Genomic DNA, 26,382 nt, shown 5'->3' with positions numbered 1-26,382 from the left:
TTTAACATGAGACAGACATTTTTAGGATATCTACAGTATATGTCTAGGTACTGCTTATGCTGCAGATTTTATGCTGTGTTCTGCAATTTAATATCTATTTACATGGCATCTGCAGCGTATACAGTTGTGTGAACATACCCTGAAAAAAAAAAAAAATTTGCTTTTTGAAGTAGATTTAGTTTTTGTCTGTGTGATCACGCCCTAAAGCAGTGGTCTTCAACCTGCGGACCTCCAGATGTTGCAAAACTACAACTCCCAGCATGCCCGGACAGCCAACGGCTGTCCGGGCATGCTGGGAGTTGTAGTTTTGCAACATCTGGAGGTCCGCAGGTTGAAGACCACTGCCCTAAAGGGTTGTCTGTGGCAGAAAATCTGCTGCAGACCCCATTAAGGTCAATGTTATCTGCTGCAGGACACCTATAACAGCTCAAATCTGCCCTTGTGAGTGTACCCTTAGGGTGCGTTCACACGCTCTTTATTTTTGCGGGTTTCCCGCAGCGTATTTGAAAGGGGCGGGCTCTTCTCGGCTGTCCATAGCAGATTGTCCGCAGCGTAAATTCCGCCGCCGACAATCTGCTATGGACAGCCGAGAAGAGCCCGCCCCTTTCAAATACGCTGCGGGAAACCCGCAAAAACAAAGAGCGTGTGAACGCACCCTCAAATTTTTTTTATATCAACTGGCTCCAGAAAGTTAAACAGATTTGTATATTACTTCTATTAAAAAATCTTAATCCTTTTAGTACTTATGAGCTTCTGAAGTTAAGGTTGTTCTTTTCTGTCTAAGTGCTCTCTGATGACACCTGTCTCGGGAACCGCCCAGTTTAGAAGAGGTCTGCTATGGGGATTTGCTTCTAAACTGGGCGGTTCCCGAGACATGCGTCATCAGAGAGCACTTAGCCAGAAAAGAACAACCTTAACTTCAGAAGCTCATAAGTACTGAAAGGATTAAGATTTTTTTAATAGAAGTAATTTACAAATCTGTTTAACTTTCTGGAGCCAGTTGATGTATAAAATTTTTTTTTTTTCCTGGATAACCCGTTTAACCAGCATTACAGCGTTTCCCAATTAGGGTGCCTCCAGCTGTTGCAAAGCTACAACTACAACTGTTGGAAGCCAAAGGCCGTCTGGACATGCTGGGACTTAGTTTTGCAACAGCTGGAGGCAGCCTAGTTGGGAAACACTAATGCGTGTGCTTTTAAAGTGTTTTTTAAAACACCTACAAAAAAAAAAAAGTGAACCCACCCAAAAGTTGAGAGGTGACTAAGAGTACGTGTCACTATGTATCCAGTGCACAGAGAAGCCGCAGAGAACGAAGATGTAACAGCAATCACTACATATAACCACAGCCGCCATGACTGCAGCCACATGAGGGTTAAACAAGGATCCGGAACACGTGGGGTGCTGCTCTGCATTGGCTTTCAGTTCCCGCTGCTGTGAGGTAAGTCGTGCCTCGCTTCACCCATCGCTTCCTCTTTCTGTTCCAGCCTCGGGGTTACTTCTTTTTGAAGAGCTCGGCCACGGACGGCGTTTTCCTCTTCACTCCTGCAATGAAGGATTTTACCTCATGACGGGCCCACATTTATCTGTCTGAGACTAAAATGGTCGGTTTTGTATCATAGCAACCAATCACAGCTCAGCTTTTGTTTTACCACAGCTCTTGTTGCTATGGCCAGAACCGATTGTTTTTGTGTCAGACAGCTGGATAAATATGGATCGATATAACAGTGGATTGTGACTGAACCTCAGGGGCGGATCCTGTGACCGGTCACTGTCTGTGGGAAAGTCATAGCGGGAGATTTATCAAAACCTGTGCAAACGAAAAGTTGCCCATAGCAACCAATCAGATCGCTTCTTTCATTTTCAACAAGGCCTCTGCAAAATGAAATAAGCGATCTGATTGGTTGCTATGGGCAACTCAGCAACTTTTCCTCTGGACGGGTTTTGATAAATCTCCCCCATAGTCATGTGCTGATCCTGAACAAGTGCCTGATCACAGCAAATACCGCTCATCTCCAGTGTATGACGCTCCGAACTACAACTCCCAGCAAGTCCTAACAGTTAGGGGTTATGGGAAATTGTAGTCTCAGAACACACCAGAGATCACCATCACAAACCGAGAATTCAAAGGGGGTTTCCAGTCTAATGCAAATAACCAGGTGTTAGCTAAAGATCAATAGGGATTTATGCGACGCCAAACTCACTTTGCATTTTTTTCACTCATCTGTCATTTTTCTGTGGTCTTGGGCTCAGTGGCGGTTTAGCGGTTTTTACGCTGCCGATGATCCAACCCATAGTGTGCCTCCAGCTGTTGCCAACCCCCGCCTCGAGCAGCCACACGGGCCTGTGAGTCGCCGAGTTCACTGCAGTTTACTTAGACATTATGGAGCATCCGCGATGTCGGAGTACAATGCGCATAGCAACTCGTAGGCCAGGAGACGGGGCGGGGGTGGAAACAGCTGGAGGCACAGGCACTCTATGGGTTGGGTCACCGGGGGATCCGCAGCATATTTTACGCTGCGGATCCACCGGTGACCCAACCCATAGTGTGCCTGTGCCTCCAGCTGTTAGGTGGGACCCTACCCTAAAGGTCACAGATGGAGATTTATCAAAACCTGTGTAGAGGAAGAGGGGTGCAGTTGCCCATAGCAACCAATCAGATCACTTCTTTCATTTTTAAATAGTCCACTGAAAAATGAAAGAAGCAATCTGATTGGTTGCTATGGGCAACTGCACCACTCTTCCTCTGCACAGGTTTTGATACATCTCCCCAATAGCGGTCAGGACAGGACACAAAAAAAATTCTTTAAGTAGTAAAACAAAGTAAACAATACAGAAAACCACAAATAGAACAAGTCAATTGTACCCCATGGTGATCATCTCTCTTCTGTTACGCAGTAAAGCGGGAGTCACTGATCTCAGTGGTGTCCTTATCCCATACTTTACACTGCACCCGTCCTTACCCTTTTTATTGCTCTGACTTTTTGGCTCCTGCTCCTCCCTGCCTGCCCTCCTGGCGTACGCGGCCTTCATACGCTGGATGTTTTGTTTGCTCACGGTTTCATGCTGCACTATCGGTTTTGGGTAGTCCTTCCCAATGATACAGCCGGCCCGCTCCTGTATGCTGCGAGGACTTTTCCAGGGCTCGTATATGTACTCAGGCGGGAACTTCCTTAAAATTGGCAAATATTTCCTATAAGACACAAGAGGGAGATGGTTAGTCTGACGAGGTGGCGGGATGAGAACTGTTTATCATTGACACCTTGGCTCGGTGCATCGCTACACCTTATCTGGAAACTTAAAGGGGTTATCCAGAAATTTTATTTTTTATATATATCAACTGGCTCCAGAAAGTTAAACAGATTTGTAAATTACTTCTATTAATTCTTAATCCTTTCAGTACTTATGAGCTGCTGAAGTTGAGTTGTTCTTTCCTGTCTAAGTGCTCTCTGATGACACCTGTCTCGGGAACGGTCCAGAAGAGAAGCAAATCCCCATAGGAAACCTCTTCTACTCTTTGCAGTTCCCGAGACAAGCAGAGATGTCAGCAGAGAGCACTATTGCCAGACAGAATAGAACAACTCAACTTCAGCAGCTGATAATTATTGGAAGGATTAAGATTTTTTTAATATAAGTAAATTACAAATCTGTTTAACTTTCTGGAGCCAGTTGATTATATATATATATATTCCTGGAATACCCCTTTAACATGCTCACCAACTCCTGACTAGAGATGAGCGAACTTACAGTAAATTGGATTTGTCACGAACTTCTCGGCTCGGCAGTTGATGTCTTATCCTGCATAAATTAGTTCAGCTTTCAGGTGCTCCCGTGGGCTGGAAAAGGTGGATACAGTCCTAGGAAAGAGTCTCCTAGGACTGTATCCACCTTTTCCAGCCCACGGGAGCACCTGAAAGCTGAACTCTTATGCAGGAAAAGTCATCAACTGCCGAGCCGAGAAGTTCGTGACGAATCGAATTTACTGTAAGTTCGCTCATCTCTACTCCTCACCACTGAACAAATGCTTCCCACTTGTTATAGATTTATGGGGCCAGGAAGTTCTTTAGAGGAGGGGAAATCGGAATCCTGAGCCGCTATGAATTAAAGGGGTACTCCGGTGAAAACCTTTTTATTTATTTATTTTTTTATCAACTGGTGCCAGAAAGTTAAACAGATTTGTAAATTACTTCTATTAAAAAATCCTAATCCTTCCTGTACTTATTAGCTGCTGAATACTACAGTGGAAATTCTTTTCCGTTTGAAACACAGAGCTCTCTGCTGACATCACGAGCACAGTGCTCTCTGCTGACATCTCTGTCCATTTTAGGAACTGCCAGAGTAAAAGGAAATCCCCATAGCAAACATTTGCTGTTCTGGGCAGTTCCTAAAATGGACAGAGATGTCAGCAGAGAGCACTGTGGTCATGATGTCAGCAGAGAGCACTGTGCTCGTGATGTCAGCAGAGAGCTCTGTGTTTCAAACGGAAAAGAATTTCCACTGTAGTATTCAGCAGCTAATAAGTACAGGAAGGATTAAGTTATTTACAAATCTGTTTAACTTTCTGGCACCAGTTGATTTAAAAAAAAAAAAAATGTATTTTAGGTCACTTTAATGGCCTTATAAATTTGGCCGCTAGGGGTCTCCCTTCTAGTCCAGACCACATTCCGTCTGCTCAAAAGCACAGACTTTGATCTCCTGTTGGACTGGCAGGAGACCAAACTCAGTAACTGTGGTCTGGCCATAGGCAGTGAATAGCACTTGCTCTCTGTCTGTGTATGAAACAGGGAGAGCGAGTGCTATTCACTGCCTATGGCCAGACCGCACTTCCTGAGTTTGGTCTCCTGCCAGTCCAGAAGGAGACACTTGTTCCCTACCCACACGATAGGGGACAAGTGTCCGATTGTGAGGGGTACTACTGTTGGGACCCACAGCAACTTCCACGTCCTCAGAGCAGTGCCCCCACCTTCCTGAACGAATACAAGTGACGGCTTGCTCAGCCAATCACCGGCCACAGTGATGTCCCATCTCAGCTGGTGATTGGCTGAGCGGGCTGTTTGTCCAGGAAGGAGGGGGCTGTAGTGTGAAGAGGAGACATAGGTAGCTGGGGTCCCGTACAGGAGATCACGGGGACCCAGCAGTTGGACCCCCTGCAATCAGACACTTATGCCCTATCCGGATACGGTTAAAGGGGTACTCCGCTGCCCTGTGTCGGAGGCTCCGCTCCCCAGCATCTGGAAGTTTATTGTTCCGGACGCTGTGTGCGGGCTTCCGTGTGCAGGGCTGCCCCTCGTGACGTCACGCCCGCCCCCTTCGTGACGTCACGCCCGCCCCCTCAGCGAAAGTCTATGGGAAGGGGGCGCGATGGCCGTCACCAGTTCACAAAAAGCTAGCCCCAAGACAAGCGCAGATCCTTCCTAAGCCATGTCCATTACTGTCTGCCAGGTACGTACTAAAATCACCTTATGGTGGAGAACCCCTTTAAGTCCTTCCACATTGATTTCTACTCACTTGATGTAGTCTCCATTTTTGTCAGTCTTCTTCCCAAACGCCACCGGGGAGTAAACCCGAAAGAACTGGTGAAAGAAGGCGCTGGCCGACAGCCACATCCAGTTCCCAGCGTTCAGCGCCCAGTCAGCGTCCAGCAGCAGCTCCTCAAACACCTGTGGGGAGAGAACGTGGACATCAGGGCCCGCGCCTGCTTCTCCAGGGGTACAGTCCATGACCACACGTCAATCCTAGTGACCCCCCCCACCCTAACCAGAAAAGGGTGGGAGTTATACAGATAAGCAAGTCCTGACCTTCTGACCTTCCTCCCACGATATCCACAGATCCCCACGAGTCAGAAAACAGGCGACGGCGTGCCGAGCAAGATGGTGGATCCAGCCCTCTGTCCTCAGCTGAGTCATGATGGCGTCTATGAAGGGGTAACCGGTTCTGCCCTGAGAGAGGTCATACACACGGTCAGCACACAGCCCTGGCCATAGGAGCTTACAGTCTTAATAATGATACAGAAGGAAAGGGCAAGTGAAAGAGGATCAAGCTAAAGTGATTCCTAACCAGGGTGCCTCCAGCTGTTGCAAAACTACAACTCCCAGCATGCCCGGACAGCCGAAGGCTGTCCGGGCATGCTGGGAGTTGTAGTTTTGCAACAGCTGGAGGCACCCTGGTTGGGAAACACTGAGATAGCACCCTGTAATTCTCTAAGAAGGAGATTTATCAAGCTCCGTAATAGATTTTTTTTTTTGCGTAAAAAAAGTCGCACGTGCGACTTTTCTATACATGCTGCCCCTTTTTGATTTTTGCTTATTCCAAAGCACTTTTCTGAAATCTGCTGACGTAGTAATTTTTTTTTTTTTTTTTACTTTGCAGCGGTCATGTATTTATCAAATACGATAGTCGCTATTTATGAAGAAAAAAAAGTCGCATCTCCATTTAAAAGTCGCATATGTACTCCAGGTCCAACCTGGCTTATGGAAAGTGCAAACGTCTGCAGAAAATTACATTAACACCCACGATAACAACTGTTCTTGTTCTGCATCATGAAACAAACCTACTACATTAAAGGGGTATTCCAGGCAAAAACTTTTTTATATATATATCAACTGGCTCCGGAAAGTTAAACAGATTTGTAAATTACTTCTATTAAAAAATCTTAATCCTTCCAATAGTTATTAGCTTCTGAATTTTCTGTCTAACTGCTCAATGATGATGTCACGTCCCGGGAGCTGTGCATGATGGGAGAATATCCCCATAGGAACTGCACAGCTCCCGGGACATGAGTCATCAGAGAGAAGTTAGACAGAAAACAGCAACTCAACTTCAGAAGCTAATAACTATTGGAAGGATTAAGATTTTTTAATAGAAGTAATTTACAAATCTGTTTAACTTTCCGGAGCCAGTTGAGATATATATAAAAAAAAAAAGTTTTTGCCTGGAATACCCCTTTAATGTTAATTATAGAAAAAATGTAATTATATAACTAATAACTATTCATTTTAAGGTTGAAAATACACACCACATCTTTTTAGGACACGTACATGCTGGCGTACCCACTAAATTCTAAAGATAATGTTGTGTTAAAATAGAATAAGGCACCAAAAAAAAATTGTGTAAGAATTTTTACAGACTACGTAAATAACCCATATGTGGCACTAAAATTATTCCTTAAAAAATAAAAAAAATAAAAAACATCCATAGTAATACAGCTGCATGCACATTTTGGGGTGGGTTTTTTTTTTGTGGCTTCACTATTGTTTATGTGCCTGTGAGGCTAGGTTCAGACTACGGAATTTCCGACAGAAATTCAGTCGTAAAATTTCCGTCAGAAATTCCGCTTTCTAAAATGTATAGTGTAGTGAATGGTTTTCCGTTCACAAATTCACACTTCGGAATTTGTGAAGCGGAAAATCAGCTTCGTAAATCCCCTTAGAAATTTCCGCCTGAAGAAAGGCGTTGCTCTTTCTTCAGGCGGAATTCCTCGAGGAACACATTGCAGTCTATGGGAGACTGCAGTGTCCGCGCGGTCCTAGCGCCGTCTAATTCAGTCGGCGCAGGCGGAACTCAGAATCTCCGGGCGGAAATTCTCTGCCTGGAGATTCCGTAGTCTGAACCTAGCCTTAGTGCTGCGCTGTCTTCCTTCCTGACGTCAACTCCGTCAAATTAGTTCAGCCTTCAGGTGCTCCGGTGGGCTGGAAAAGGTGGATACATTCCTAGGAGAGAGTCTCCTTAGGACTGTATCCACCTTTTCCAGCCCACGGGAGCACCTGAAAGCTGAACTAATTTATGCAGGAAAAGTCATCAACTGCTGAGCCGAGAAGTTTGTGACAAATCGAATTTACTGTAAGTTCGCTCATCTCTAATAGTGTTAACTGAGCAGCAGACTCCCATTGAGATCGATCCACAGGGAATTTCCAAAATAAATTACCACAGAAATTCCATAGTGTGAACAGGCCCCAAGGACAACAAGTATAAAGTCAGTGTTCTGCACTGCAGTCTGAGGCCGCTGTATGTGAACAGGCTCCTGCGGCACCATGCCCCCCCCCGTGTTACTCACCTCACTCCACGCCTGCAGATATTCCTTGTTATCGTCCCAATCCACCTGGACACACACAGAGTTTCCTACCATCTTGTCAAAGTTGGGGACCCCCGCCCCTGCTATGTAGTAGAACTCCCGCCACAGCAGCTGACCGTGGAGCGACACTGGGGGAGACGAGTGCTTCTTCTGCGCAAATGCAAAAAAAAATTTAATAGATTTAAAGGGGTACTCTGGTGGAAAACTTTTTTATTTTTTTTTTTTTTTTTTTTTTTTTTTTAATCAACTAGTCTAGTGCCAGAAAGTTGAACAGATTTGTAAATTACTTCTATTAAAAAAAAATCTTAATCCTTCCAGTACTTATTAGCTGCTGAATACTACAGAGGAAATTATTTTCTTTTTTGACCACAGTGCTCTCTGCTGACATCTCTGTCCATTTTAAGAACGGTCCGGAGTAGGAGAAAATCCCCATAGCAAACAAATGCTGCTCTGGACATTTCCTAAAATGGACAGAGATGTCAGCAGACACAGAGATGTCAGCAGACACAGAGCTCTCTGCTGACATCATGACCACAGTGCTCTCTGCTGACATCTCTGTCCATTTTAGGAACTGTCCAGAACAGCATATGTTTGCTATGGGGATTTTCTCCTACTCTGGACCGTTCTTAAAATGGACAGAGATGTCAGCAGAGAGCTCTGTGTTCCAAAAAGAAAATCATTTCCTATGTAGTATTCAGCAGCTGATAAGTACTGGAAGGATTAAGATTTTTTAATAGAATTAATATACAAATTAATAAACTTTCTGGCACCAGTTGATTTAAAAAATAAAAATAAATAAATAAAAAATAAAAAAAAAGTTTTCCACCGGAGTGACATATTGGGGGGGGGGGGAAGAGAAAGACACAAAAAAGGATCCCCCACCCCCTCTATAACATTCAAGTGTCTTAAAAAGACTACACAATCTGGAATGGATACAATTTCAGCCTCCTGATATGGGGATCAGCTTACCCCGTGGTAAATCTCCACCAGTCTCCAATAAAAGGTCCTTGCCGACAGACTCCCGAATTTCATGTAGGGGCTCAGCACAGTTGTACTGGGAGTAAGAGAGTTCGGTTCGGTGTTTGGTTTCTCAAAGTTACAGACCCAGGCCTAAGAGGGAGGAGACCGAAAGGAATAGATCACTATAACAGATCTATATAGATTAAAGGGATTCCTAACCAGGGTGCCTCCAGCTGTTACAAAACTACAACTACCAGCATGCCCAGACAGCCGAAGGCTGTCTGGGCATGCTGGGAGTTCTAGTTTTACAACAGCTGGAGGCACCCTGGTTGGGAAACACTGATCTAAGATCTGTATCCATCTCCTCACCGTCCTCTTCATGTTCACATCCAGCCGTCTCAGGGCCTCGCTCTCCCCCCCGGGGTACAGGTGAGGTCCCAGCTTGTCAGGGTCTTGCCCAAGCTCTTCTAAGGTGGGAACCCCATATATCTCCTCATAGGATGTCTTCCAGGGCGTGCGGCAATCTAAGAAGAAAGGGGGACTCAGTGATGGTTCAATCCCCCTTCATTCAGAGCAATTCACTATGAGCAGCCGAAAACATTACTAAGGGTGCATTCACACTGCGTTTTGGTTTCCGTTTAAGGTATATGTTTTATATGCTTGGGGAAAAAAGGGAAAATGACATACAGTACTAGTTAAAGGGGTATTCCAGGAAAAATGTTTTTATATATATTATATATATATATATATCTCAACTGGCTCCAGAAAGTTAAACAGATTTGTAAATTACTTCTATTAAAAAATCTTAATCCTTTCAGTACTTATGAGCTGCTGAAGTTGAGTTGTTCTTTTCTGTCTAAGTGCTCTCTGATGACACGTGTCTCGGGAACCGCCCAGTTTAGAAGCAAATCCCCATAGCAAACCTCTTCTAAACTGGGCGGTTCCCGAGACAAGCAGAGATGTCAGCAGAGAGCACTGTTGCCAGACAGAAAGCAACAACTCAACTTCAGCAGCTGATAATTATTGGAAGGATTAAGATTTTTTAATAGAAGAAATTTACAAATCTGTTTAACTTTCTGGAGCCAATTGATAAAAAAATAAAAAAAAAATAAAAAAGTTTTTTCCTGGAATACCCCTTTAATGTATGCCATAAACCAGACTCCATATCCCATTGACTTCTATTTATAAAGAAAAAAAACGATTATAACATGTACGTTTTTTTTGCCATACATAATAGCTTGGTTATCTAGATTTTTGGATACAGCAAAATTAACTCTTTAACCCCTTAAGGACTGAGCGATTTCACGTTTTTGCATTTTCGTTTTTTCCTCCTTGCCTTTAAAAAATCATAACCCTTTCAATTTTGCACCTAAAAATCTGTATTATGGTTTATTTTTTGCGCCACCAATTCTACTTTGCAGTGACATTAGTCATTTTACCGAAAAATCCACGGCGAAATGGAAAAAATAAATCATTGTGCGACAAACTTGAAGAAAAAAGGCCATTTTGTAAATTTTGGGGGCTTCCGTTTCTACGCAGTAAATTTTTCGGTAAAAATGATACCTTCTCTTTATTCTGTAGGTCCATACGGTTAAAATGATACCCTACTTATATAGGTTTGATTTTGTGTCACTTCAGAAAAAAATCATAACTACATGCAGGAAAATGTATACGTTTAAAATTGTCATCTTCTGACTATAACTTTTTTATTTTTCTGTGTTCAGGGGGCTATGAGGGCTCATTTTTTGCGCCGTGATCTGAAGTTTTTAGCGGTACCATTTTTGTTCTGATCAGACTTTTTGATCCCTTTTTATTGACTTTTTTGTGGTATAAAAAGTGATCAAAAATGTGCCACTTTGGAATTTTTTTTGCGCGTACGCCATTGAACGTGCGGTTTTAAAAGCGGTATATTTTTATAATTCGGACATTTCCGCACACGGTGATACCACATAAGTTTATTTTTTATTTACACATTTATTTTGTTACTAGGAAATGCCGGGTGATTTAAACTTTTAATTCAGAAGGGAATACCTGAAAGGGTTAACTTTTTTTTTTTGTTTTATTTTTTTTTACACTTTTTTTTTTGCAAGCTCATAGCTCCTATAGGGACCTATGAGCTTGCAATGGCTGATTGCATACACAGATTGTTGCCTTGTTGTTGCATGGCAACAAGCTGTGTAATCGGCAGTTGATTGCTCCAGCCTGTAACTCAGGCATAGAGCAATCAGAGCCGGGACGCTGACGGAAGAAGGTAGGGAGGGACCTTCTTCTCTCCGGGTAGCTGATCGGGGCATCGAGATTTTATTGCGATGACCCCGATCAGCCCGACCAGGAAGCCTTTACTTTCATTTTCGATGCGGCGCTCAGCTTTGAGCGCCGCATCGGAAGGGTTGATAGCGCGTGGCCGAACGATTGCGGCCGTGCGCTATTAGCCGCTGGTCCCGGCTGTGAATAGGCCCACGTTATAGACAGGGACCGGACTTAGGACGTACTCATACGTCCTAAGTCCTTAAGGACCGAGCATTTTTCCGCTTTTGCACTTTCGTTTTTTCCTCATCACCTTTTAAAAATCATAACCCTTTCAATTTTGCACCTTAAAATCTGTATGTGGCTTTTTTTTTTTGCGCCACCAATTCTAATTTGTAATGACATCAGTAATTTTACCCAAAAATCGACAGCAAAACCAAAATAAAAAAATTTTAAATAAATTATTGTGTGACAAAATTGAAGGAAAAAAAAAAGCCATTTTGTCACCTTTGGGGGCTTCCGTTTCTACACAGTAGATTTTCTGGTACAAATGACACCTTATCTTTATTCTGTAGGTCCATACGATTAAAATGATCCCCTACTTATATAGGTTGGATTTTGTCGTACTTCTGGAAAAAATCATAACTACATGCAGGAAAATTTACCGTATTTTTCGTCGTATAAGACGCACTTTTTCTTCCCCAAAACTGGGGGGAAAAAGTCGGCGCGTCTTATACGGCGAATACACACACCTATCGCGGCGGTCCCTGCGGCCATCAACGGCCGGGACCCGCGGCTAATACAGGACATCACCGATCGCGGCGATGCCCAGTATTAACCCTTCAGACGCGGTGATCAAAACTGACCGCCGCGTCTGAAGGGAAAGTGACACTAACCCGGCTGTTCAGTTGGGCTGTTCAGGACCATCGTGATTTCACCGCGGCGGTCCCGAACAGCCCGACTGAATAGCCGGGTTAGTGCTTACAGGACACCGGGGGGGACCTTACCTGCCTCCTCGGTGTCTTCTCCATTCAGGGATCCCCTGTATGGCCGGCGCTCTCCTTCCTCATCATCACGTTGTCGCGTACGTGCTTCGGCGTGCGTAACGACGTGATGGCGGCGACGGAGAGCGAGGATACCCGGCCGGCAGCAGAGACGTTCCGGAGCGACGGGGACACGGCGACAGCGATGGAGCGACATCCAGGGCAGCGGTGACGGGTCCAGAGCGGCGGGGACACGTGAGTACTACCTCCTATGCAGTGGTCTTCAATCTGCGGACCTCCAGATGTTGCAAAACTACAACTCCCAGCATGCCCGGACAGCCAACGGCTGTCCGGGCATGCTGGGAGTTGTAGTTTTGCAACATCTGGAGGTCCGCAGATTGAAGACCACTATTGGGTTCAAAATCTTTAATTTTTTAGATTTTGCACCTAAAAATTGGGTGCGTCTTATACGCCGGTGCGTCCTATAGGGCGAAAAATTCTTCTGACCCCTATAACTTTTTTATTTTTCCACATAAGGGGCGGTATGATGGCTCATTTTTTACGCCGTGATCTGAAGTTTTTATCGGTATCATTTTTATTCATTTTTATGGTATACAAAGTGACCAAAAATACGCTATTTTGCATTGACGCAATTGACCGTGCGGTTTAATTAACAATGTATTTTTATAGTTTGGACATTTATGCACGCGGCGATACCACATATGTTTATTTTTATTTACAGGTTTTTTTTCTTTTTTTTTTTATTAAGGGAAAAGGGGGGTGATTCTTACTTTTATTAGGGAAGGGGTTAAATAATTATTATTTTTTTTTTTTTTTGCAGTTTTATAGCTCCCATAGGGGGGCTATATCATGCAGTACAATGATTCAATACACTGATCTATGCCATTACATTGCATTGATCAGTGTTATCGGCGGTCGATTGCTCAAGCCTGGATTTGAGGCTTGGAGCAATCAATCGCCGATCGGATGCGCAGGAGGCAGGTAAGAGGACCTCCTGATGCGTCCTAGGCTGTCCGGGTATGCTGGGTGTTGTAGTTTTGCAACATCTAGAGGTCCGCAGGTTGTAGACCACTGTCCTATACTTTACATTGCACGGATCCCTCAACATACGATGGTTTCAACAAACGATGGTTCATTTGGAACGGATTACCATCGTATGTTGAGGGACCACTGTATAAGGGAAGGTGGACCCAGTTTTATGGCAATTAGATAATACAAAGAGGAGCAGATCAGTACTAGAGATGAGCGAACTTACAGTAAATTCGATTTGTCACGAACTTCTCGGCTCAGCAGTTGATGACTTATCCTGCATAAATTAGTTCAGCTTTCAGGTGCTCCAGTGGGCTGGAAAAGGTTGATACAGTCCTAGGAAACTCTTTCCTAAGACTGTATCCACCTTTTCCAGCCCACCAGAAAGCTGAACTAATTTATGCAGGATAAGTCATCAACTGCTGAGCCGAGAAGTTCGTGACGAATCGAATTTACTGTAAATTCGCTCATCTCTAATCAGTACACGTGCACATTGTATATGGAGTCATTTCTGGATATTTTATTCAAAATTTCTAGTCTCGGTTAATCAATTTGTACCTTTCATGTTCTCTTGCGTTGGTGCTGGACACGGGCGCTTCGGAGGACCTATGGAGGATAAGACAGTTTGCAGGCGCACGTAGGTCAGGGGGGGCTTGCCGTTGTTTTCGGCAATCACTCTGCAGAAAGAGAAAAAATAATTAAAAGGGTCACAATGCAAAAGGGAACGGTAACCAGGCGCATGTTACAGCAAGGATATCAGGGGGCGCTGCACCCACCTGTCTACATCATACAGGGTGTTTGACACCTTCTGGATGACCTCCACTTTGTGCTCCGCGGCCAGCTTCTCCACCTCTGCGTCCCGCTGCCGTGAGTACGGTTCCGTGTCCACCTCGAAGGTCAATCGTGTCACCTTCCACTTGCAGAAAAGCTGCGGGAACACTTCAGACGGTTTACCTCTGACCACAAACAACCTGAACACAAGGAGCCGAGAATAAGGAATAAAATAAAGCAAGCCCCGCCCAATAAGAGCCGCCTCACGGGGGGCTGCACTCACACCACGTTTTTCAAATACGGTAACCGTATACGGTTTTCTGCAAAAAAAAAAAAACGTATACGACCGTATACGAAACCGTATGCGTAGAGAATGCATTGTAAACCGTATTCCAAATGTTGTGTATGGTTGCATCCGTTTTGCCTCGGATACGGTTTGGCCAATTTTTCAACCGTAGTCAAAAACGCTGTCGACCAAGTTTTTGCCTCCGGTTGGAAAACCGTATGCGAACCGTATGCGGTTCTTTTAACATTGTTGTCTATGAGAACTGTACACAGAATTTCAGAATACGGTTGCACACGGTTTTTCTAATCCGTTTTTGGAGTTGACACATGCACAGATCTTTCTAGAATTCATCCCAGGAATCCCCCCCCCCTCCAACAAAATAGCAAAACCGTTGGCAAAAACGGATGCAAACGGATAGAACCGTAAATACGTTTTGGAAACGTATATGGGGAAAAACCGTGTATGTTTTAATTTGGAGTCATACGGTTTTTGCCATACGTTTTTTAGCGGAAAACCGTATACGGTAACCGTATTTGACAAACGTGGTGTGAACCCAGCCTAAGGCTGCATTCACACCACGTTTTTGCAATACAGTTCCTGTATCAGGTTTTTGATGAAAAACGGATTCCTCAAAACCGGACTAAACTGGATCAAAACGTGTACAAATTTCACCCTGTATACGGTTTGAAAAATTATGTCCGGTGCATACGTTTCATTAAGATAAAAAAAAGTATAAAAGTTTTTACATTTTCATTCCATTTTGAATAAAGTTTTACTTGTTTAATTGAAATTCCAAGAAAAAAAAAAAAATGTATACGGTTTAATATGGTTTTTCACCCGGACCAAAAAACGTGGTAGACTACAGTTTTGGGTACGGGGAAAAAAACGTATAAGATGCAAAACGGACTAAGGCTGGGTTCACACTATGTTTTCTCCCATACGGGAGCGCAGACGGCAGGGGGGAGCTAAAACCTCTCGCTCCCGTATGTCACCGTATGCGCTCCCGTATGTCATTGATTTCAATGAGCCGGCCGGAGTGAAACGTTCGGTCCGGTCGGTTCATTTTTGCGCCGTATGCGCTTTTACAACCGGACCTCAAACCGTGGTTGACCACAGTTTTAGGTCCGGTTGTAAAAGCGCATACGGCGCTTCACATACGGTTTTCTATACGGTTCTGTACGGTTTGTAACTTGAAGCAGTATACGGGAACGGTATAACAGAAGCGTGGTGTGCGTGCACCCTAACCCTACAGGCCCCTGCACTTCACCTGGAGTTGATCTTCTTCAGATTCTCATCCAGATCCTTCAGAGCCTCGATGAGGAATCTCCAGCGGTTGACACTGACTTTCATGTTCTTAGGGAACCAGGGATCCAGAATAAAGATCGGGTGCAGCTCCTCGCAGTCCCTCATGGCGGCCAGCAGGGCGGGGTTATCATGGAGGCGAAGCCCCTTCCTGAACCAGTGGATGGAGCGATGCGGCATGGCAGCTGCATACAAAATATACTGCTCAGAGACGTATCAATGGAGGTTCAGGGCAGAGTCAAGAAAGGTGCACTTGCCAACAGCAACCAATCAGATTGCTTCTTTAATCTTTAAAAAAGGGCTGTGAATAATGAAAGAAGCTAACTGTAGTACTGATCTCATTAAAGGAGTAGTCTGGTGATTTATAACTTATCCCCTATCTAAAGGATAAGGGATAAGTTATACATTGCAGGGGGTCTGAGCACTGGGACCCTCCGATCTCCTGAATGGGGCCCCGGCAGTCTGCTGGAAGGGGCGTGCCAACCTTTGCACGGAGTGCAGGCCGACGAGCCCCCTCCATGTGCCCCATAGAGATACATGGATGGGGTGTGCCGGCCACGGCTTCCTGCGGGGGTCAGAACAGGGGTGTCACTGACAGCTCCGATTATCCCTATTTTCCGGGTGATCGGGTCACCAGAGACCTGATCAGCCCAGAATAGCAGAAAATCGCATGTCTGAATTGACATGCGATTTTCTGTGATCACCGACATGGGGGGGGGGGGGGTGTCTCAGGACCCCCCTCGGTGATGTGTCGGGATGCCTGCTGAATGATTCCAGCAGGCATCCCGGTCCGGTCCCCAACCGGCTAGCGGTGGGGACCGGAATTTCCACGTCCTTAAGGACTCGGGATGCAGGGCGTATGCATACGCCCGGCATCCTGAAGAAGTTAAAGGGGTACTCCCCTGGAAAACTTTTTTTTTTTTAATCAACTGATGCCAGAAAGTTAAACAGATTTGTAAATTAAAAGAAAAAGAGGGGGTGTATGTGCAGCTCACAATCACAGTACACACTGAGGTCAAACTGGGGCATGCAACTATACCCTAATTGCACAAAAAAGACAAGCCAATAGAAAAGAGTTGCCCGGACCTTCTAAGTGAGTAAATAATAAGAATACGGATAATTTAATGAGAAATATTAAATGAATGATTGTCTGGATCGTGCTTCAATGATAATAGTATAAACAGTTTAATAAGATAGAATAAATAGACTGTGGTTAGTTACTTCTCACAGGGCCCATGTGAGAAGAACATATACAATAAAAACAACCTTTAGGTAATAATGTACATGAAAAATATAAAATGACAATAATGCCTAAAATAAAGATAATGTTATGGCATGCTAATATCACTGGCATATAGTGAGTGCAGCTGGTATTTAGCCGCTGATATCTACGTGTACGCTGCACAATGTATTCAACAATTTATGACAGTTTTCAAATAAATGTTACCGGTCCTTTAGGCAGCAGCCTGAGCAGAAAGAGCTGCTTTCGCAGTGTGTGGATGGTGCCGGCACACTGCGCCCTCTGTGCAACGTCCCAGATGGTATTGGTAAGGTCCAGTGATGTCCTGGTAAGAGCGGAGGCGATTGCCTGCAGCGCCAATCGCCTCCGCTCTTACCAGGACATCACTGGACCTTACCAATACCATCTGGGACGTTGCACAGAGGGCGCAGTGTGCCGGCACCATCCACACACTGCGAAAGCAGCTCTTTCTGCTCAGGCTGCTGCCTAAAGGACCGGTAACATTTATTTGAAAACTGTCATAAATTGTTGAATACATTGTGCAGCGTACACGTAGATATCAGCGGCTAAATACCAGCTGCACTCACTATATGCCAGTGATATTAGCATGCCATAACATTATCTTTATTTTAGGCATTATTGTCATTTTATATTTTTCATGTACATTATTACCTAAAGGTTGTTTTTATTGTATATTGTTCTTCTCACATGGGCCCTGTGAGAAGTAACTAACCACAGTCTATTTATTCTATCTTATTAAACTGTTTATACTATTATCATTGAAGCACGATCCAGACAATCATTCATTTAATATTTCTCATTAAATTATCCGTATTCTTATTATTTACTCACTTAGAAGGTCCGGGCAACTCTTTTCTAATAGATTTGTAAATTACTTCTATTTCAAAATCTTAATCCTTCTAGTACTTATCAGCTTCTATTTGCTGCAAAGGAAGTTCTATTTCTTTTTTTATTTCCTTTCCATCTGACCACAGTGCCCTCTGCTGACACCTCTGTCCATGTCAGGAACTGTACAGAGTAGGAGCAAATCCCCACAGCATACTCTCCTTCTCCGGACAGTTCCTGATATGGACAGAGGTGTCAGCAGAGTGCACTGTGGTCAGACTGAAAACGAAATTCAAAAGAAAAGAACTTCCTGTGCAGCAAATAAAAGCTGATAAGTACTGGAAGGATTAAGATTTTTAAATAGAAGGAATATACAAATCTGTTTAACTTTCTGGCACCAGTTGATTTAAAAAAAAAAAAAAAAAAAGAATAAGTAAATTAAAAGTTTTCCAGGGGAGTACCCCTTTAAGACCTAAATAGGCCCCCCAGGGTCCTGGGCCCGGGTGCAATCACTTCCCAGTGGAGTGGTCTCCAAAACTGTGGCCCTCCTGCTGTTGCGAACTACAACTCCGAGCATGCCTGGACAGCCGTTGGCTGTCCAGGCATGCTCGGAGTTGTAGTTTTGCAACAGCAGGAGGTCCATGGTTTGCAGACCACTGTCCTATAGTTACAATAAATCAAAACATTATTGAACAAGCCCTATTTATAAAGCCAGTGTAGGATCAGCTGTGGGCAATGGGAGTTGTAGTGCAGCATCACCAAGTATCATTGTAGGATCACAGGAGGATGTGGAAGTAATAGTAGTAGTGTAGCCTCGCTCAGTATCAGTGGAGGATGATGGTAATTGTAGTAGTGTAGCCTCGCTCAGGATCAGTGGAGGATGGTAATTGTAGTAGTGTAGCCTCGCTCAGTATCAGTGGAGGATGATGGTAATAGTAGTAGTGTAGCCTCGCTCAGTATCAGTGGAGGATGATGGTAATAGTAGTAGTGTAGCCTCGCTCAGTATCAGTGAGGATGATGGTAATAGTAGTAGTGTAGCCTCGCTCAGGATCAGTGGAGGATGATGGTAATAGTAGTAGTGTAGCCTCGCTCAGGATCAGTGGAGGATGATGGTAATAGTAGATAGTGTAGCCTCGCTCAGTATCAGTGGAGGATGATGGTAATAGTAGTAGTGTAGCCTCGCTCAGTATCAGTGGAGGATGATGGTAATAGTAGTAGTGTAGCCTCGCTCAGTATCAGTGGAGGATGATGGTAATAGTAGTAGTGTAGCCTCGCTCAGTATCAGTGGAGGATGATGGTAATAGTAGTAGTGTAGCCTCGCTCAGTATCAGTGGAGGATGATGGTAATTGTAGTAGTGTAGCCTCGCTCAGTATCAGTGGAGGAATATGGGAATAGTAGTAGTGTAGCCTCGCTCAGTATCAGTGGAGGATGATGGTAATAGTAGTAGTGTAGCCTCGCTCAGTATCAGTGGAGGATGATGGTAATTGTAGTAGTGTAGCCTCGCTCAGTATCAGTGGAGGATGATGGTAATTGTAGTAGTGTAGCCTCGCTCAGGATCAGTGGAGGATGATGGTAATAGTAGTAGTGTAGCCTCGCTCAGTATCAGTGGAGGATGATGGTAATAGTAGTAGTGTAGCCTCGCTCAGTATCAGTGGAGGATGATGGTAATTGTAGTAGTGTAGCCTCGCTCAGGATCAGTGGAGGATGATGGTAATAGTAGTAGTGTAGCCTCGCTCAGTATCAGTGGAGGATGATTGGTAATTAGTAGTAGTGTAGCCTCGCTCAGGATCAGTGGAGGATGATGGTAATTGTAGTAGTGTAGCCTCGCTCAGGATCAGTGGAGGATGATGGTAATTGTAGTAGTGTAGCCTCGCTCAGTATCAGTGGAGGATGATGGTAATAGTAGTAGTGTAGCCTCGCTCAGTATCAGTGGAGGATGATGGTAATAGTAGTAGTGTAGCCTCGCTCAGTATCAGTGGAGGATGATGGTAATAGTAGTAGTGTAGCCTCGCTCAGGTATCAGTGGAGGATGATGGTAATTGTAGTAGTGTAGCCTCGCTCAGGATCAGTGGAGGATGATGGTAATAGTAGTAGTGTAGCCTCGCTCTAGTATCAGTGGAGGATGATGGTAATAGTAGTAGTGTAGCCTCGCTCAGTATCAGTGGAGGATGATGGTAATAGTAAGTAGTTGTAGCCTCGCTCAGGATCAGTGGAGGATGGTAATTGTAGTAGTGTAGCCTCGCTCAGTATCAGTGGAGGATGATGGTAATAGTAGTAGTGTAGCCTCGCTCGGTATCAGTGGAGGATGATGGTAATAGTAGTAGTGTAGCCTCGCTCGGTATCAGTGGAGGATGATGGTAATAGTAGTAGTGTAGCCTCGCTCGGTATCAGTGGAGGATGATGGTAATAGTAGTAGTGTAGCTCGCTCGGTATCAGTGGAGGAGATGGTAATAGTAGTAGTGTAGCCTCGCTCGGTATCAGTGGAGGATGATGGTAATAGTAGTAGTGTAGCCTCGCTCGGTATCAGTGGAGGATGATGGTAATTGTAGTAGTGTAGCCTCGCTCAGTATCAGTGGAGGATGATGGTAATAGTAGTAGTGTAGCCTCGCTCAGTATCAGTGGAGGATGATGGTAATAGTAGTAGTGTAGCCTCGCTCAGTATCAGTGGAGGATGATGGTAATAGTAGTAGTGTAGCCTCGCTCAGAATCAGTGGAGGATGATGGTAATAGTAGTAGTGTAGCCTCGCTCAGTATCAGTGGAGGATGATGGTAATAGTAGTAGTGTAGCCTCGCTCAGTATCAGTGGAGGATGATGGTAATTGTAGTAGTGTAGCCTCGCTCAGGTATCAGTGGAGGATGATGGTAATAGTAGTAGTGTAGCCTCGCTCGGTATCAGTGGAGGATGATGGTAATAGTAGTAGTGTAGCCCCGCTCGGTATCAGTGGAGGATGATGGTAATAGTAGTAGTGTAGCCTCGCTCGGTATCAGTGGAGGATGATCGGTAATTGTAGTAGTGTAGCCTCGCTCAGGATCAGTGAGGATGATGGTAATTGTAGATAAGTGTAGCCTCGCTCAGGTATCAGTGGAGGATGATGGTAATTGTAGTAGTGTAGCCCTCGCTCGGTATCAGTGGAGGATGATGGTAATTGTAGTAGTGTAGCCTCGCTCAGTATCAGTGGAGGATGATGGTAATTGTAGTAGTGTAGCCTCGCTCAGGATCAGTGGAGGATGATGTAATTGTAGTAGTGTAGCCTCGCTCAGGATCAGTGGAGGATGATGGTAATAGTAGTAGTGTAGCCTCGCTCAGTATCAGTGGAGGATGATGGTAATAGTAGTAGTGTAGCCTCGCTCAGTATCAGTGGAGGATGATGGTAATAGTAGTAGTGTAGCCTCGCTCAGTATCAGTGGAGGATGATGGTAATTGTAGTAGTGTAGCCTCGCTCAGTATCAGTGGAGGATGATGGTAATTGTAGTAGTGTAGCCTCGCTCAGTATCAGTGGAGATGATGGTAATTGTAGTAGTGTAGCCTCGCTCAGTATCAGTGGAGGATGATGGTAATAGTAGTAGTGTAGCCTCGCTCAGTATCAGTGGAGGATGATGGTAATAGTAGTAGTGTAGCCTCGCTCAGTATCTGGAGGATGATGGTAATAGTAGTAGTGTAGCCTCGCTCAGTATCAGTGGAGGATGATGGTAAATTGTAGTAGTGTAGCCTCGCTCGGTATCAGTGGAGGATGATGGTAATAGTAGTAGTGTAGCCTCGCTCGGTATCAGTGGAGGATGATGGTAATTGTAGTAGTGTAGCCTCGCTCGGTATCAGTGGAGGATGATGGTAATTGTAGTAGGTAGCCTCGCTCAGTATCAGTGGAGGATGATGGTAATTGTAGTAGTGTAGCCTCGCTCGGTACAGTGGAGGATGATGGTAATAGTAGTAGTGTAGCCTCGCTCAGTATCAGTGGAGGATGATGGTAATTGTAGTAGTGTAGCCACGCTCAGTATCAGTGGAGGATGATGGTAATTGTAGTAGTGTAGCCTCGCTCGGTATCAGTGGAGGATGATGGTAATAGTAGTAGTGTAGCTCGCTCGGTATCAGTGGAGGATGATGGTAATAGTAGTAGTGTAGCCTCGCTCAGTATCAGTGGAAGGATGATGGTAATTGTAGTAGTGTAGCCTCGCTCAGTATCAGTGGAGGATGATGGTAATTGTAGTAGTGTAGCCTCGCTCTGTATCAGTGGAGGATAGATGGTAATTGTAGTAGTGTAGCCTCGCTCAGTATCAGTGGAGGATGATGGTAATAGTAGTAGTGTAGCCTCGCTCAGTATCAGTGGAGGATGATGGTAATTGTAGTAGTGTAGCCTCGCTCAGTATCAGTGGAGGATGATGGTAATAGTATGTAAGTGTAGCCTCGTCTCAGTATCAGTGAGGATGATGGTAATTGTAGTAGTGTAGCCTCGCTCAGTATCAGTGGAGGATGATGGTAATTGTAGTAGTGTAGCCTCGCTCAGGATCAGTGGAGGATGATGGTAATAGTAGTAGTGTAGCCTCGCTCTGTATCAGTGGAGGATGATGGTAATTGTAGTAGTGTAGCCTCGCTCAGTATCAGTGGAGGATGATGGTAATTGTAGTAGTGTAGCCTCGCTCAGATCAGTGGAGGATGATGGTAATAGTAGTAGTGTAGCCTCGCTCAGTATCAGTGGAGGATGATGGTAATAGTAGTAGTGTAGCCTCGCTCAGTATCAGTGGAGGATGATGGTAATTGTAGTAGTGTAGCCTCGCTCAGTATCAGTGGAGGATGATGGTAATAGTAGTAGTGTAGCCTCGCTCAGTATCAGTGGAGGATGATGGTAATAGTAGTAGTGTAGCCTCGCTCAGTATCAGTGGAGGATGATGGTAATTGTAGTAGTGTAGCCTCGCTCAGGATCAGTGGAGGATGATGGTAATAGTAGTAGTGTAGCCTCGCTCAGTATCAGTGGAGGATGATGGTAATAGCTAGTAGTGTAGCCTCGCTCAGTATCAGTGGAGGATGATGGTAATTGTAGTAGTGTAGCCTCGCTCAGGATCAGTGGAGGATGATGGTAATTGTAGTAGTGTAGCCTCGCTCAGTATCAGTGGAGGATGATGGTAATAGTAGTAGTGTAGCCTCGCTCAGTATCAGTGGAGGATGATGGTAGAGTAGTAGTGTAGCTCGCTCAGTATCAGTGGAGGATGATGGTATAGTAGTAGTGTAGCCTCGCTCAGTATCAGTGGAGGATGATGGTAATTGTAGTAGTGTAGCTCGCTCAGGATCAGTGGAGGATGATGGTAATAGTAGTAGTGTGCCTCGCTCAGTATCAGTGGAGGATGATGGTAATAGGTAGTAGTGTAGCCTCGCTCAGTATCAGTGGAGGATGATGGTAAATAGTAGTAGTGTAGCCTCGCTCAGTATCAGTGGAGGATGATGGTAATAGTAGTAGTGTAGCCTCGCATCAGTATCAGTGGAGGATGATGGTAATAGTAGTAGTGTAGCCTCGCTCGGTATCAGTGGAGGATGATGGTAATAGTAGTAGTGTAGCCTCGCTCAGTATCAGTGGAGGATGATGGTAATAGTAGTAGTGTAGCCTCGCTCAGGTATCAGTGGAGGATGATGGTAATAGTAGTAGTGTGTAGCCTCGCTCAGGTATCAGTGGAGGATGATGGTAATAGTGTAGTAGTGTAGCCTCGCTCGGTATCAGTGGAGGATGATGGTATAGTAGTAGTGTAGCCTCGCTCAGTATCAGTGGAGGATGATGGTAATAGTAGTAGTGTGAGCCTCGCTCGGTATCAGTGGAGGATGATGGTAATGTAGTAGTAGTGTAGGCCTCGCTCAGTATCAGTGGAGGATGATGGTAATTGTAGTAGTGTAGCCTCGCTCAGTATCAGCTGGAGGATGATGGTAATAGTAGTAGTGTAGCCTCGCTCGTATCAGTGGAGGATGATGGTAATAGTAGTAGTGTAGCCTCGCTCAGTATCAGTGGAGGATGATGGTAATAGTAGTAGTGTAGCCTCGCTCAGATCAGTGGAGGATGATGGTAATAGTCAGTAGTGTAGCCTCGCTCAGTATCAGTGGAGGATGATGGTAATAGTAGTAGTGTAGCCTCGCTCGTATCAGTGGAGGATGATGGTAATTGTAGTAGTGTAGCCTCGCTCAGGTATCAGTGGAGGATGATGGTAATTGTAGTAGTGTAGCCTCGCTCGGTATCAGTGGAGGATGATGGTAATTGTAGTAGTGTAGCCTCGCTCTGGTATCAGTGAGGATGATGTAACTTGTAGTAGTGTAGCCTCGCTCTGTTATCAGTGGAGGATGATGGTAATTAGTAGTAGCTGTAGCCTCGCTCGCGTATCAGTGAGGAGGATGATGGTAATAGTAGTAGTGTAGCCTCGCTCGGTATCAGGTGGAGGATGATGGTAATAGTAGTAGTTGTAGCCCGCTCAGTATCAGTGGAGGATGATGGTAATAGTAGTAGTGTAGCCTCGCTCGGTATCAGTGGAGGATGATGGTAATTGTAGTAGTGTAGCCTCGCTCAGGATCAGTGGAGGATGATGGTAATTGTAGTAGTGTAGCCTCGCTCAGTATCAGTGGAGGATGATGGTAATAGTAGTAGTGTAGCCTCGCTCGGTATCAGTGGAGGATGATGGTAATTGTAGTAGTGTAGCCTCGCTCAGTATCAGTGGAGGATGATGGTTAATTTAGTAGTGTAGCCTCGCTCAGGATCAGTGGAGGATGATGGTAATTGTAGTAGTGTAGCCTCGCTCAGATCAGTGGAGGATGATGGTAATAGTCAGTAGTGTAGCCTCGCTCAGTATCAGTGGAGGATGATGGTAATAGTAGTAGTGTAGCCTCGCTCAGTATCAGTGGAGGATGATGGTAATAGTAGTAGTGTAGCCTCGCTCAGTATCAGTGGAGGATGATGGTAATTGTAGTAGTGTAGCCTCGCTCAGTATCAGTGGAGGATGATGGTAATTGTAGTAGTGTAGCCTCGCTCAGTATCAGTGGAGGATGATGGTAATTGTAGTAGTGTAGCCTCGCTCAGTATCAGTGAGGATGATGGTAATAGTAGTAGTGTAGCCTCGCTCAGTATCAGTGAGAGATGATGGTAATAGTAGTAGTGTAGCCTCGCTCAGTATCTGTGGAGGATGATGGTAATTGTAGTAGTGTAGCCTCGCTCAGTATCAGTGGAGGATGATGGTAATTGTAGTAGTGTAGCCTCGCTCGGTATCAGTGGAGGATGATGGTAATTGTCAGTAGTGTAGCCTCGCTCGGTATCAGTGGAGGATGATGGTAATAGTAGTAGTGTAGCCTCGCTCGGTTATCAGTGGAGGATGATTGGTAATTGTAGTAGTGTAGCCTCGCTCAGTATCAGTGGAGGATGATGGTAATAGTAGTAGTGTAGCCTCGCTCGGTATCAGTGGAGGATGATGGTAATAGTAGTAGTGTAGCCTCGCTCAGTATCAGTGGAGGATGATGGTAATAGTAGTAGTGTAGCCCCGCTCAGTATCAGTGGAGGATGATGGTAATTGTAGTAGTGTAGCCTCGCTCGGTATCAGTGGAGGATGATGGTAATAGGTAGGTAGTGTAGCCTCGCTCGGTATCAGTGGAGGATGATGGTAATAGTAGTAGTGTAGCCTCGCTCAGTATCAGTGGAGGATGATGGTAATTGTAGTAGTGTAGCCTCGCTCAGTATCAGTGGAGGATGATGGTATTGTAGTAGTGTAGCCTCGCTCTGTATCAGTGGAGGATGATGGTAATTGTAGTAGTGTAGCCTCGCTCAGTAATCAGTGGAGGATGATGGTAATATAGTAGTGTAGCCTCGCTCAGTATCAGTGGAGGATGATGGTAATTGTAGTAGTGTAGCCTCGCTCAGTATCAGTGGAGGATGATGGGATAGTAGTAGTGTAGCCTCGCTCGGTATCAGTGGAGGATGATGGTAATAGTAGTAGTGTAGCCTCGCTCTGTATCAGTGGAGGATGATGGTAATTGTAGTAGTGTAGCCTCGCTCAGGTATCAGTGGAGGATGATGGTAATAGTAGTAGTGTAGCCTCGCTCAGTATCAGTGGAGATGATGGTAATTGTAGTAGTGTAGCCTCGCTCAGTTATCAGTGGAGGATGATGGTAATTGTAGTAGTGTAGCCTCGCTCAGTATCAGTGGAGAGGATGATGGTAATAGTAGTAGTGTAGCCTCGCTCAGTATCAGTGGAGGATGATGGTAATAGTAGTAGTGTAGCCTCGCTCTGTATCAGTGGAGGAGGATGGTAATATTAGTAGTGTAGCCTCGCTCAGTATCAGTGGAGGATGATGGGAATAGTAGTAGTGTAGCCTCGCTCAGTATCAGTGGAGGATGATGGTAATTGTAGTAGTGTAGCCTCGCTCTGTATCAGTGGAGGATGATGGTAATTGTAGTAGTGTAGCCTCGCTCAGTATTCAGTGGAGGATGATGGTAATAGTAGTAGTGTAGCCTCGCTCAGTATCAGTGGAGGATGGATGGTAATTGTAGTAGTGTAGCCTCGCTCAGTATCAGTGGAGGATGATGGGAATAGTAGTAGTGTAGGCCTCGCTCAGTATCAGTGGAGGATGATGGTAATTGTAGTAGTGTAGCCCTCGCTCAGTAATCAGTG

General features: G+C 44.9%; 1 protein-coding gene across 1 annotated transcript; it reads right to left on the bottom strand.

Moving 5' to 3' along the window:
* Positions 1-1,015: 1,015 nt before the first annotated feature.
* LOC130293460 (cryptochrome-1-like) lies at positions 1,016-15,880 on the bottom strand. Its single transcript, XM_056542157.1, has 10 exons — positions 15,633-15,880; positions 14,085-14,279; positions 13,867-13,985; positions 9,398-9,552; positions 9,038-9,178; positions 8,051-8,218; positions 5,796-5,936; positions 5,506-5,657; positions 2,961-3,190; positions 1,016-1,542 (listed from the first exon to the last, which is right to left on the bottom strand). The coding sequence occupies exons 1-10, from the start codon at positions 15,845-15,847 to the stop codon at positions 1,493-1,495; spliced, it is 1,566 nt and encodes a 521-aa protein (XP_056398132.1). The 5' UTR covers positions 15,848-15,880; the 3' UTR covers positions 1,016-1,492.
* Positions 15,881-26,382: the final 10,502 nt, after the last annotated feature.

This window comes from Hyla sarda, chromosome 10 (genome assembly GCF_029499605.1).
Source record: "Hyla sarda isolate aHylSar1 chromosome 10, aHylSar1.hap1, whole genome shotgun sequence".
Lineage (NCBI taxonomy): Eukaryota > Metazoa > Chordata > Amphibia > Anura > Hylidae > Hyla > Hyla sarda.
This window is presented reverse-complemented; position numbering and strand designations above follow the sequence as displayed.

Excerpts from the sequence above, each read along its gene's own strand:
- LOC130293460 (XM_056542157.1), bottom strand. The coding sequence starts at position 15,847 with ATGCCGCATCGCTCCATCCACTGGTTCAGGAAGGGGCTTCGCCTCCAT. Across the intron at positions 14,280-15,632 it reads CTGAAGAAGATCAACTCCAG|GTTGTTTGTGGTCAGAGGTA; the intron begins GTGAAGTGCAGG and ends CCTTGTGTTCAG. Across the intron at positions 9,553-13,866 it reads AACGCAAGAGAACATGAAAG|ATTGCCGCACGCCCTGGAAG; the intron begins GTACAAATTGAT and ends CTTTCTTCTTAG.